This window comes from Rasamsonia emersonii, assembly GCF_000968595.1.
Source record: "Rasamsonia emersonii CBS 393.64 chromosome Unknown ctg1118621760704, whole genome shotgun sequence".
Taxonomy (NCBI): Eukaryota; Fungi; Ascomycota; class Eurotiomycetes; order Eurotiales; family Trichocomaceae; genus Rasamsonia; species Rasamsonia emersonii.
In genome coordinates this window covers 1-11,833 of record NW_013562795.1, presented here as the reverse complement: position 1 = coordinate 11,833, position 11,833 = coordinate 1, and the positions used below count along the sequence as shown (strand labels likewise).

At 51.7% G+C, this 11,833-nt stretch overlaps 4 protein-coding genes across 4 annotated transcripts; 2 read left to right on the top strand and 2 right to left on the bottom strand.

Moving 5' to 3' along the window:
• Positions 1-1,202: 1,202 nt before the first annotated feature.
• Positions 1,203-1,572, top strand: T310_8300 (uncharacterized protein; the record flags this gene model as incomplete). The annotated part of the gene is made up of 2 exons (XM_013468920.1): positions 1,203-1,517; positions 1,561-1,572. The coding sequence occupies 2 exons, from the start codon at positions 1,203-1,205 to the stop codon at positions 1,570-1,572; spliced, it is 327 nt and encodes a 108-aa protein (XP_013324374.1).
• A 706-nt stretch (positions 1,573-2,278) lies between these two features.
• T310_8299 (Ubiquitin--protein ligase) lies at positions 2,279-3,178 on the top strand (the record flags this gene model as incomplete). The annotated part of the gene is made up of 1 exon (XM_013468919.1): positions 2,279-3,178. The coding sequence occupies one exon, from the start codon at positions 2,279-2,281 to the stop codon at positions 3,176-3,178; it is 900 nt and encodes a 299-aa protein (XP_013324373.1).
• An 894-nt stretch (positions 3,179-4,072) lies between these two features.
• Positions 4,073-9,981, bottom strand: T310_8298 (TFIIIC transcription initiation factor complex subunits Tfc3; the record flags this gene model as incomplete). The annotated part of the gene is made up of 2 exons (XM_013468918.1): positions 4,073-9,597; positions 9,915-9,981. 2 exons carry the CDS (start codon positions 9,979-9,981, stop codon positions 4,073-4,075), a joined length of 5,592 nt encoding a protein of 1,863 aa, XP_013324372.1.
• A 590-nt stretch (positions 9,982-10,571) lies between these two features.
• On the bottom strand, positions 10,572-11,540 carry T310_8297 (uncharacterized protein; the record flags this gene model as incomplete). Its single annotated transcript, XM_013468917.1, has 3 exons — positions 10,572-10,792; positions 10,871-11,081; positions 11,139-11,540. The coding sequence occupies 3 exons, from the start codon at positions 11,538-11,540 to the stop codon at positions 10,572-10,574; spliced, it is 834 nt and encodes a 277-aa protein (XP_013324371.1).
• Between the last annotated feature and the right edge of the window lie 293 nt (positions 11,541-11,833).

Below are 11,833 nucleotides of genomic sequence, written 5' to 3'. Positions count from 1 at the left end.
ACATACTTTGGGAAATATTCTGAGCTAGAGCAATCCGTAATATCATTGGGCGTGGTTCTGTTAGAATATAGGTATATCAAACGGGCGACATGTGCATAATTAGCCATACGACAACCTATGCGGGATACTCTATCCCCGCCTGCTGGAGACTGTTAGGCAAGACGACACGAAACTAGAAGACATTAGCCATCTCTTCTTTCTTGAGCCACTCCACTAGCACAACCACCAAAGGACGCGTTTTAAGATGGTAAGCGAGCCAGTTAGTTGAACAAAATGGCTTTATTTATTGCTTTATATAAATTCACTGCTAATCTCTAGATCAGTTCGAATTCTACATTACAACCCACGGAATAATGCATCGAAAAGCCTGTTACGACAATTTCTTTGCGAGCGAACAGCTCGCTCATTCAGCAACAGAATAACTGCAGATTCAGCCCTCTCTGATGCAGCTAGATGATCGTGCCGGCTTGGCTTGGGGTCTATCTATATCAACATCCAACCGTTTCTATGGGATCGGCACGACGAAGGAGTTTTGGCGATAGTATCGAACACATTGATGGAAGAACTCTTGTCGAGGATTGGAGCCAACTAAGCCTTCTCGGGTCCTGATCTCCTTGACGAGTCGTCTGTTAGCGACGTTTGACTATCAATTTCCATCATGATGTTAGTGTTAGGGCAGAACAGAATGCGCACGGATTCTTCCAACGGAGAAAAGCACCATCACTATCGTGAGAGGTTTGCCTGCTTGGCAGTCAACTGTTAAATGCAATCTGCAATCTGCATCCTTCGGCCCCATCTTGGCAAAGTCCGGGGTAGTGGGCACTGTGGCGGCCAACGGTCGTGTGGACGATAGAGATAAACTACAGCGCCGGTTGCAAGTATCCGCTCAGGCAGAGTTCCTCCACTGATCTACATAGATCTACATTTCAGATGGGCATTTCAGTAAATTCAGCCCCCTTGATAGAAAGGTGTTCTCGTGCTGGGGATTTTTATAGTGTTGTACTATGTGGAGTATAGCCCCCAAATGTTAATCTCCCCATTCATTAGAGTATCCAAGGCGAGAGAGTAGGATATAAATATGGTTGAAATTTCTCGTCTGGATTGCTGTTTCAACCAAGTCCTCAATCAATCAAGCAATCACTGAATCACTGAATCACTGAATCAAACACTGAATCTCAGCTCGACCTTCTCAACAAACAACCATGTTCTCCAAAACGTTCCTGATCGCAGCCACTGCCACCCTCCTTCTCCCCGCCACCCTCGCATTGCCGCCGCAGCAGCCGCCTTCCACAAACCTGTCTACCCACCAGACGTCTCCTATACGCGGCTCGATATCGATTTCTCTCTCGCAACGAGACACCTGCGGGTCGTGCCACACCTGCGGCAATGGGCAGAAGATCTGCGGGCTCTGCAATTCCGGCGCCTGCTCCGTCTGCCTGGATGGGAAGGATTGTGTCACTCATGAATCGCTTGACGGGGTGAGCAGGTGTTGTCCTGATGATAGTGGGTGTGCGACGGTAGGTTTTCCCTGTTCCTGTATTATATACATATGTATATCAGGGCATTCGCTGATTCGTGTCTGTCTCTTATAGTGGCATCCTTGCCCTAACAAGACCTCATAAATGTCGGAGATATCCGACACCTGTTGCCGGTTGCAGAGTTGGAGAAAAGATACGGGATCTACATTGTTTTTTTTTGAACTTCTTTGTACACTCATAGACATAAATATGTGCTAAGAGACTTTCTCCCTTGATCATTCCTGTTTAATAGATTAGACTGCTAGAGCCAATTCAATTCAGATCTGTCTTTGCAAATAAATGGTTGACTGCTTGTTCCACTAAATAGAGTAGTATATCTAATATTTAGTTTGTTAAATTTAGCTGAGCTGATTCTTCTGTAATCATTGTTTTGGTGTATACTACTTTTAAACAAAATAAATGAGCATTTTATGTGGAGTAATGGGAGTTGATGTCGGGGGTTTTTCTGGGGATGCATGTATATATGGAAACCGTACTATACCGTATCGATAGACGACCACCAATCATCGAGCTCCTGATCTCCGCCCGCAGATGACTAAGCCGCTAATCTAATCAGTGATAGTCTTAGATGCCAGCCTGTCATTTGTCGTCGCCATCTCTGTTGATCTCTGATCGTTATCTGATTCTATCAGCACTCCCTTGCATTCTCTCTCTCCTTCACTCGACCAGACAGATTGCAGATTGCAGACACTGATTCTTCTGCTTGCGATTCATTCTCACCTGATCCGACTTCGATCGACATGTCCCCCACCCTCCGGCGCCTCATGAAAGAGGCCGCCGAGCTGTCGGCCTCGTCACCCTCGCCATCGCCGCACTTCTGCGCCCATCCCGTGTCCGATTCGAACCTCTTCGACTGGCACTTCACCATGGCCGGGCCGCCGGCCCCGTCGCCCTACGCGGGCGGCATCTACCACGGCCGCATCGTGCTGCCGCCGCAGTATCCGCTGCGCCCGCCGTCCTTCCGCTTCCTCACCCCGTCCGGCCGCTTCGAGGTCAATCGCGAGATCTGTCTCAGCATCAGCGGCCACCACGAGGAGACCTGGCAGCCCGCGTGGGGGATCCGCACCGCCCTGACCGCTATCCGCAGCTTCATGGACGGCGACGCAAAGGGCCAGCTGGGCGGGCTGGACGCCACGGACGACGTGCGCCGGATGTGGGCTGAGAAGAGCCGCTCGTGGCGCTGCGACGTGTGCTCAGGGGGGAAGACGAACGAGGAGATTCTGAACGAGTGGCGGGAAATCTGTCGGCAGAAGGGGATCGCAGTGGATGATGAGGAGGGTCGAGAGTCTGTCCCGGACGAGTTGAAGCTGCATTACCGGAAGGAGGAGCAATCGTCCGCGACAGCGCAGGAAAAGAGTGAAGATCACGAGCAGGTGGCTGCAACAGCCGCAGCATCTTCTTCGACCAACACATCCTCATCCTCCCAGCAATCGTCATCAGAACCCGCACCTAATAATACATCTACAAGACCAACTCCCACCACAACAACGACAACAACGACGACGACGACAACCTCCTCCTCCTCCTCCTCCGAAACACCCTGGCTAGACCGCGCCATCGTCGGCGTCTTCATCGCATTAGTCTTTATGATCCTGCGAAAGATTGCCAATTCGGAGGAGGAGGAGCTGGAGCCTATATAAACAGTAACCAGTAACCTGTGAACTGTCCTTCTTGTCCTGTTCTGTCCTGTTCTTTTTATCGTGTCTGTCTGATCTAGTCTCGTTTATTATATTTATATACCCCCTGTAGTTTTGTTGGTTTGGTTAGTTAGTTGGTTGCTTTGGTTGGTTATTTGTGATGTATTTATTTGCTTATTTATCTACGAGAGAATGAATGAATGAATGAACGAACGATGATATGATATGATATGACACAATATAACTCGAATTTTATCAATCTCTCCTCTGTCCTGCATATAAGCATTAACAGGAAGAAAAAGTAGTAGATATAGAAGAACGCATGTATACACATACAAAGAAAGTATTTCAGGTCAATCGGATTATATTACCTGATTATTATCATCAAGACAGTCTGTAAGCAGGTATGTACAGATCTATGTACATACAGGATGCTGTAAGTTCCCAGGGAGGGTGGCATCTCACCACGGCCAAAAAAAAAGATTAGAAAGAATATCAATCAATCCACCACCAACACCAGCACCAATGATGCAAAAATCGTACAGTACAGTAAAACAAGATAATAATGTAAAGCGTAGTGGAAAAAAAAAGAAATGCATGCGTAGACATTATGACTCCTGAACTTCGTCCGTCCGTCCGTCCATCCATCCGACCACATCGTCCCTCTGACAAACTGACGAATTTGAATCAAATAAAACCCATTTAATAATTACCCGAGACTCCACTCCATGCATGCAAATGCAAGAAAAAAAAGGAAAAGAAAGGTACAGCGCGTCAGTATTGTACAGTACAGTACACAGCAATAGTCGTAGAAAACATGTATCCAGAAAGAAACAGAAGAGAACGCGCGCTGCCAACGTCAAATACATCGATCGATCAATCGATCGACCGATCGAGTCACACGACTAGCCACCACCATTCCTTAACCACCCATCCGGCTGTACTAGGATGGTGATGCACACGCTGCGGCTGGGGCAGCCGCCTCGCAACACCCACCCGGCCCAGCCATTCAAGCACCAGCTCAACCTCCCACGCGCCCATCGTCGGCTTGACCATGCTGGCAATCGCCGCCGCGCCGATCCCAGGCCGGATGGCGACTATGCCCACCACGGCGGCGACCACCTGGTCCCACATCGACTTGACTAGGTTGCCGTTGACGTCGAACCACACGGGGACTTTGCCTGGCAGCGTCGTCAACGGCTCAGCTACATCCATCTCCCCCCGTGGCGGCGGAACAGAGCACGCCTGCTCCCTGATCGGATTGCCGTACACATACGTCCCGCGTACAGGCCGCACATGCACCGTGAACCGGAACTTGTCCTTCGCGATCACCCTCGTCTCGTATCCTCCTTCCGTCAACCCGTACAACGCCCGCGGCGGATCATAGGCCTTGAGAACCACCTGCCGTTCGGCCGCCAAGTTGATGATCGCCAGGATATCCCCGTCTTCGGCATTGTATTGCACTTCGGAAAAGCCCTGCTGGCGGAAGTCTTCGTCCAAGACTTGCGTTTTGAACCGCGCCGCGCGTTTCAGGAGAGCAGAGTCAATCGCCCGTTTGCGCCCCAGCGACGTATGGAAGACATCGGTCAGGTTGAAGTTGCGTCCTGGCGTGATGCGGCCCCGGTTGCTTGCGGCTATGACTCGCTCAGTGACCAAAGATTGCAACGCGTCGTCGATCAGAGGCTGTGGGAATCGCGCCAGCAACCGTCTGGCAGCCGCCGAGTCGTACGTTTCCTCCCCTGCAACGACGTTGGCGCGAATCCAGGTCTTTGCAGTTTCGAGACGAGAAAGCTCGGCCTGCCTCTGTTTCTGCGCATGGCTCTTGGGCCTTTCTTCTTTCAGAGGGATCGCAAACAGCACGCTGGCATAGATAGCTCGTTTCTTGCCCAGCGTGGCGACCGGGTTGTTGGTATAAAGCTGATCGAGAGCCGATGACGGGGACTCCTCGCGAAGTTCAAACAGTTCATCAAACTGTTCTCTTGTTGCTGGGAGATCAGGGACTAGCTGCGACTTGGGAATATCGACTTGGGAGTCCGCCCACTCCGCTACCTTGCCCCAATCATAGCCTTCCAGATTGTCGTAATCGATCCGAGGCACTTCGTCCCTCTCGTAGGCTTCGATGAACCGTTCTTGAAAGTCACTCTGCATTTTGGCCATCTGCAGTCTGTTGCGGCTCAGAATCGCCTTTCCTCGATCGTGGATAAATTGCGGATCATGTTCGGGGAAGGCTTTCGCAACAAGGCTCCAGTCAACATGTTTGCCCTCTAGACCCCCTGCCAGCGTCCTGACAACCACAATCGCGTTCATGAGCTTGCGGACAAAAGCCTCAGGCATGGCTCTAGCAAACCGATTCCGCCGAACGGCCTTACGACGAGCAGGTGGTCGAGCCGGAGGTTGTTCCAGTTGCTCCTCAGCCAAGGCCTCGTTCGATTCCGAAGAGACTAGCGCAGGAGTCTGCACACCGGCTGATGGGACAGCTGCTTCTTTTGCAACCGCCATAGCACGAGAGACCTGGCGCGTAACCTTCGGCAGAGGCGTCGCTACAGGCTGTGGAAGAGGCTCATCGACATCAAACCGAATGCCTCCTTCAATAGGAGCCGCCTGGAAAGGCTCCGACATCGTCTGGTTGATATACACGAGCTCTTTGTTCCTGGCATCGAACAGCTCCGCATTCTGCATCTCCCATTTAGCGATTACGTCGTTTTCCGCGTAGAATTTGCTGGAGCGCGGATCCACGGCAGATACAGTCCTAGGCGGCTTGGTTTGGCTGACTATCTCAGTAAGAGATTGAGGCAGCACGCCCGTCGGCTTCTTTTCTGGCACTTGCTGCTTTCGGATTGCCGAAAGGCCAGCATGGCACGAAAATGTTCCGGTTGGAGGGTGAAATTCCTGTCGGGGATTCATGAGCATGGCGTACGGTGCCATTGTCGAGATTGGATGCACCGTCCGTTTTATCTTGCCAGCCAGGCCGACAGGGACCTGGCCAGGCTCTCCGCCTGGGACTGGAGCTGGGGCAAGTTTGCGCAGGGGTTGTCGAGCCTTCGCTCGAGCAGCTGGCGCTGGCCTCGAGATGGACGTTATGCCTTCCGCTGAAGGATCCTGAGCAGATGGACGTTGGATGGTCATAAGACGAACAGGCTTACGACGCCCGCCCGCAGCAGCAGAAGCATCGGCTCCAATCGCCTGTAAAAGGCGCCTTTGGATACTCTGTCCCTTCCTCTTTTCTTGGGCAACAACAAGTGCCGGTTTTTGGTGAAGGTGTACAGTAACACCTGGCTCAAAAGGCAGTTTGGCCACGCTTCCAAATGTCCGGCTGGGCGCGCCCCGGGTACTTTTTGAGATCGTCGGATCGACCTCCACACCAGGGGGAATGTAAAAGCGCGCCTCGCTGGTAAGCATCTTATGCTGCAAGTCTTTCACTATGGGATCATCGGGCGCGATTTCTGGCTTCGTGATGATACTCTTGGTGACCATAACGCCTTTGCTGTCTCTGCCGCTGAAAGTCAGCTGGCGCAGCTTGCCAGCGTCAATCAGGTGTTTGGCCGTTGATCGAACAGTGCGTAAATCGGGCTTCTCGGTGTATTTTGTCTTCATCCAAGCCGTCACAAATGGATACCACAGCTCGGTGCCCAAGGGGAACGCTCCGCCACATTTTTCCACGATATCCATGATGATCTTTCTTCTCAGCACAGCCACTGAGCCTCCCTTCTCACTTCGTGGCTTCTTTTTCCGGCCCCGTGGGGTGTACGAGACTTCGCGAGGGGCTACCTGAGGCCGCACTTCGGTCGTGGAAATCACACTTGCTACACCCACTTCATTTTCCTTTGCGGGTTGCAGATCATCACGAACGGCAGCGGAGTCGTGAGTCTCGGCCGTGGCGATGTGCTCTGAATCAACTGGCTTGGACAACGCACTTTCCACGGTACCCTCTGGATGTGTCCCCGTAATTCCAGCCTGGTTCTCTTCGAGACGTAATCTTTTTGGTGATCGGTCCTCTTGAAGACCATCCGCCTTCGCTGTAATATCCTCGACTTCGACATCTTCCTGACAGGTTCTCTTGCCGTGTATGATCTCTCCAGCGATATTTGGCTCACCACCAGGCAACCCGGCATCTTGCTCGGCTGCGCTTTTCTCGTCGATGCGTTGCCTCTTTGGTGGTTGAGCATCACCTACTTCTTGTGCAGCAACAACATCGCCATCCTCCTGGTGGGTTCTCTTTGCACGTCTCAAAGGAGTGTGCGCTTTCTGAGAAGCACCGTCGACACTCGGTGTAGGAGCCGGGGTCTCAGTATCGACCGTTTCGGGGTCAGACATACCCTCCGCTGCTTCCTCGATGAACCATGGGAATGACCGTAGCTTCGGGGACTTGAATATAGCGATGCGACTAATCTTGGGTCGACCCTGCCTGTGGCCCGCCGGCCTTCGCTTTCCACGAGGAGTGATGTAGACGCCAGGAGCGGGACGTTCAATCAAGAAGACATTGTACTCAGTCCAAGTTTCGTCCAAACCCAGAGCCTCAAGTTTTTCCTTCTCAGACATGCCCTTGAATCGCTCCGGGTCCCCTTTGGATAGTCGTGGCCTTTTGAACACTGTAATAGAGTCTTCGTCAAAGTCTTCATCCAGTTCGACAGCAGTTGGAGCGCGTTTCGCAGGCACTAGTGGAATGGCGTCTTGGTGAAGTGACGCTGGTCTGTTAGGCGTTCCCTTCGGCCGTCCAAGCACCCTGGTAGGCCTTGTAATACGTTTCAATGCTGCCGGCGGGATATTGTCGCGGCGGCTTCGAACAGCTAGAGAAGAGTTTAGCTCAGCCGTAGCATTCATGACAAGGGACAACTTACTGTATGTACCACCCGGCAGCAATACCGCCACGGGATCACTGCTTGATAGAAGATAATCCGCTGGCTTAGCCGCAGCCACACACTCCCTAAGCGTGGCATCACCCTTCTTAATGAAATCAGCTGATGGATCTATTGGAGGCAAGCCATATTCGTCAAGCTTAGGAACAGCGTCAACAGGCGGCACCGTAATCTTCTCGCTCTTAGAATCTTTGGGAACAAACTCAACCGCTTCCCAGCTGGCAGCCCCGGAATCCACCAACTTTTTGAAGTTCTTGGCGGAGTAATGAACGTAGTGGGTGACCGTCTTGCTGAGAGCAGTGTCTCGAACAAGAGCTAGGTGCCGGAGATGCGGAGGTTGAGAAACCTGCCAGCATTCGACTAGACGACTTAACGTGTTCTCCAAGGGGCGACGAAAGAAGCCTCCAAAGCCGACTCTAATGGTATCGGCATTTGTCCTTCCCGAAGTACCAGCGCTATCGATGACATCAAAGATGAGGTTATGGATGTTTCGATCCGGAGTCCATCGCGGGAGCGTTCGCCCACCTTCCACGACTTCTTGCTTGACCACGAGCGATCCATCAGCGTTCGTGGCAGGCGGCCCTTGTTTTGTCGGATCGGCATCGACATCATCCTCAAGCTCGGCATTGTTATCATTCTCCTGTTCCAGGTTGGAAAATAAGATCTTGCTATCCTGGTGGAACAGCTCGAGATCCCGCTCAGTCGGCTCACGAATCAACATGACGCAAGGATGCAACGCCTTCATGGTCTCTTGATACTGAGACTGAGCCTTTACCCGCCTGACACAGCCAATGCGCTCGAATTTCCGGAGAGCCCTCGAGAGGATCCTCCATCGCCAGCCGTCGGCGAAACCCAGAATCCTCTTGAGATCGTTGCGCGCGATGATCTTGTATTCCTTCAAGATACCGAAAAGCCTGTCGATAAAGACTTTAAAGTCTATAATGTCGCCCGGTTCATGCTTTGGTTTTGGTCCTCGGTCTGCGGGTGTTTCGGTGGCGCTGAAGGTTGGGGTCTCAGGGACGAATTTCCGCAAGGTACATAAGCTGGTTCGCGACGCCTTCACTTGGACGGCGCGCTTTTCGATGTAGCCTTTCTGCTGCAATGCATCTGTCCTTTTCGGAACCGATCGTTTGTCCTGGCCGCTCACCTTGACCAGTTCAGTCTGAACTATGCCTTGAGATTTGCGGGACGCAATGATCGACAAAAGAGCAAATTCCGTGGGCAGCACTCTAGATTCGTCCGGTTCATGGCCCGTGATCGCCAACCAAGTTCTTTCCTGGGAAACGAAGACTCGAGGTCCACCGGTTTGGCTGAGAGACGGCTTGGTTTCGTCGGCGACAGGAGCGCTGATCGACTGAGCGCCTTCCGCCTCAGCTAGAGTGAGTCCATTCCCTTCTCTGTTTTTGCCCACTGAAACCTCTGGATGCCTCGTCAACCAGGTCCAGACTTTCTCCTGGAATCGACGGTCGATGAGAGGTTTCCGATTGGATCTTGCAAGAGCTCCACCTGAAGGCGGGTTCTTGTAAAAAGCATCGATAAACGATAAGACTTCCGCAGGAGTTGCACCTGTACTTGTTTAGCACATGTCACTCAAACTGGCTGCAAAATAGTCGATGTATCGAAAACAACGGCAGGGCAATAACATTATATACTACTGTCAAATTCCAAGCAACAATAACATTGGTCGAAATGGGATTCATGATAATATGTCAAAGGACAAGTGAAATTGCTGGTTCAAGAAATTCAGAATAAAAACACAAGAAAACGGAAAAATTATAGAAGGAGCATAACAGAAAAGACTAATCCTTTGTCGCGGAGAAATAAACGTCACGGGACGAACTCGAGGAATTAACAAGAGGGGAAAAAAGGGAAATCGGACATACCCTGGTCACCACAGAGCGCAATCTCCGACAGTAAATAATCGATAAGATCTCTAAAGCTCGGAGCCATCGTGCCCTTCCCCTGGCCGGTCTAGCAGACAGACCAGCGCAGACTGTTCCTTCTCGATTCTAGGGGGTGAGCATCGAGGTGGTGATATTTTGGTGGCGACAGGGACGCGATTCGAACGCAGGACAGTTTGAGCCCGGTCGAGGGACAGAAAGAGGGAAAAAAGGGTGGGACAGCGCAGGTGGCGGGCTGCCAGGCAAGATCAGGTTAGCGGTGGCGCAGTTGGAGGAGTGGTGCAAGGTGGCGAGTTCTGTCACGTGTGTGAAGGTTGTGTGAGTGTGGAAGGTGAGAGGGACGGATGGGATGTGATCATGTGAGGTAAGATGACCACCTCTTGCCCAATGTGGTAGTTGATCACGTGACTAGACCATGTTTGTCAAGGACCTGGTCAGCTGCCCAGTTAGGTATTCTGTATCATCATGTGCAGAATGTTCTACTATGGTATGGTGTGCATTGTGACTCGTCTTATCTACTGTACTACTGGTCACAGTGACCATTCACTAGACTATATGATTCACCTGCAACAAGTGAATGACACCTTTTTAGGGCACATATCGACCCACCATAGGAGAACTAAGTACGTGAATACATGCCTAGCTATCTCTCATTGGCTGCTTAACGTCGAATTGGGAATTGGTCATGTAACCAGCAGAGGCCTTGACAATCTCCATCACGGTCTGGAGCTCCTCGTCGGTTCGAGGGGCGTAGAGGAGGATATACTCTTTGGGCAGCGTCCAGCCGAATATGTGCCTGGTCATCTCGACTCCATCCAGAGGATGGCGCTGGCCCCAGCCCATCTCGATCACTTTCTTGCCTACCGTCCGTGTCAGTAAGGCACTTTGTCTCGTTCGCATCCCAAAGAAGCATGGGTAGCGACGTCAGCTTGGATTACAATCTTGAGGGGCCAACACAGCATGCACTGTGTGATCGCCAATGGCGTGAATATGAGAAACCTCCCCAAACATTTCCTGTGCAATCGGCGATGCTGCGACATCATCAGCGATAAAGATGCTCTGAGTGGTGTGTCCCTCATGAAGGGAAGGCTTGAACTGAAGGAGATTAGGATGGTCGGCGACTAATTGAGAGAATGCTTCGGCGAGCCTCTATAGAAGGAGTAGTCAGCCAGCATTCGCTATATCCGGCAGAGAAATAGAACGTACCAATCGAACATCCACCGGGGAGTATTGATCCAGCTGACGCTGAGGCATAGGATGCGGTCCCAATTGCGGTCGTGGACCGCGCTCGCGCTTGGGCGAGTCTTGTGGCAGCCAGCTTCTCTTGTCGGGATCGCTCTCGTACAAGTCGGTGCTGAAGACGTCGGTTGCGAGGAGTCGCATAAGAGCACTGGAAATGAACCAGCCTCGCAGACTGTACGGAAGTTCACTGGGACCGTAGGCCATGTATGTCCTGTAGTCCCTCCATGCGGCCCGCAGGAAGCCAAGTAGGCAGACTCCCCCAAACGATAGTGCTAGTAGCAGTCGAAGATCCAGCTGTTTGAAACGGTTGGCGGTAGGGAACCATTTGTGCCAGTCAAAGGGGATCTTGTTAGCGATGGACGACATAACGAGACAGCTTCCAGATCCAGAGAGCTACAGGAGCCTCGCAGACAGCAGACATGAGAAGCGAATCCTCCGCAACTGTATTTTCGATAAGATGCCTGGGTACTTCGATGTGGGGGACCTTTCTAGAAGATCTGAACTCATGATTGCAAAATCATGGCTGCAATTGGCATCCAATAAGTTGAGCCTTTGGACTTTTCTTCAAGCGCATGCCCATTAATTCTCTCCATACGAGCAGCGCAGACACGGGAATCTAGGCCGATTGGNGACACATCTTNATTGAATCATCATAATCT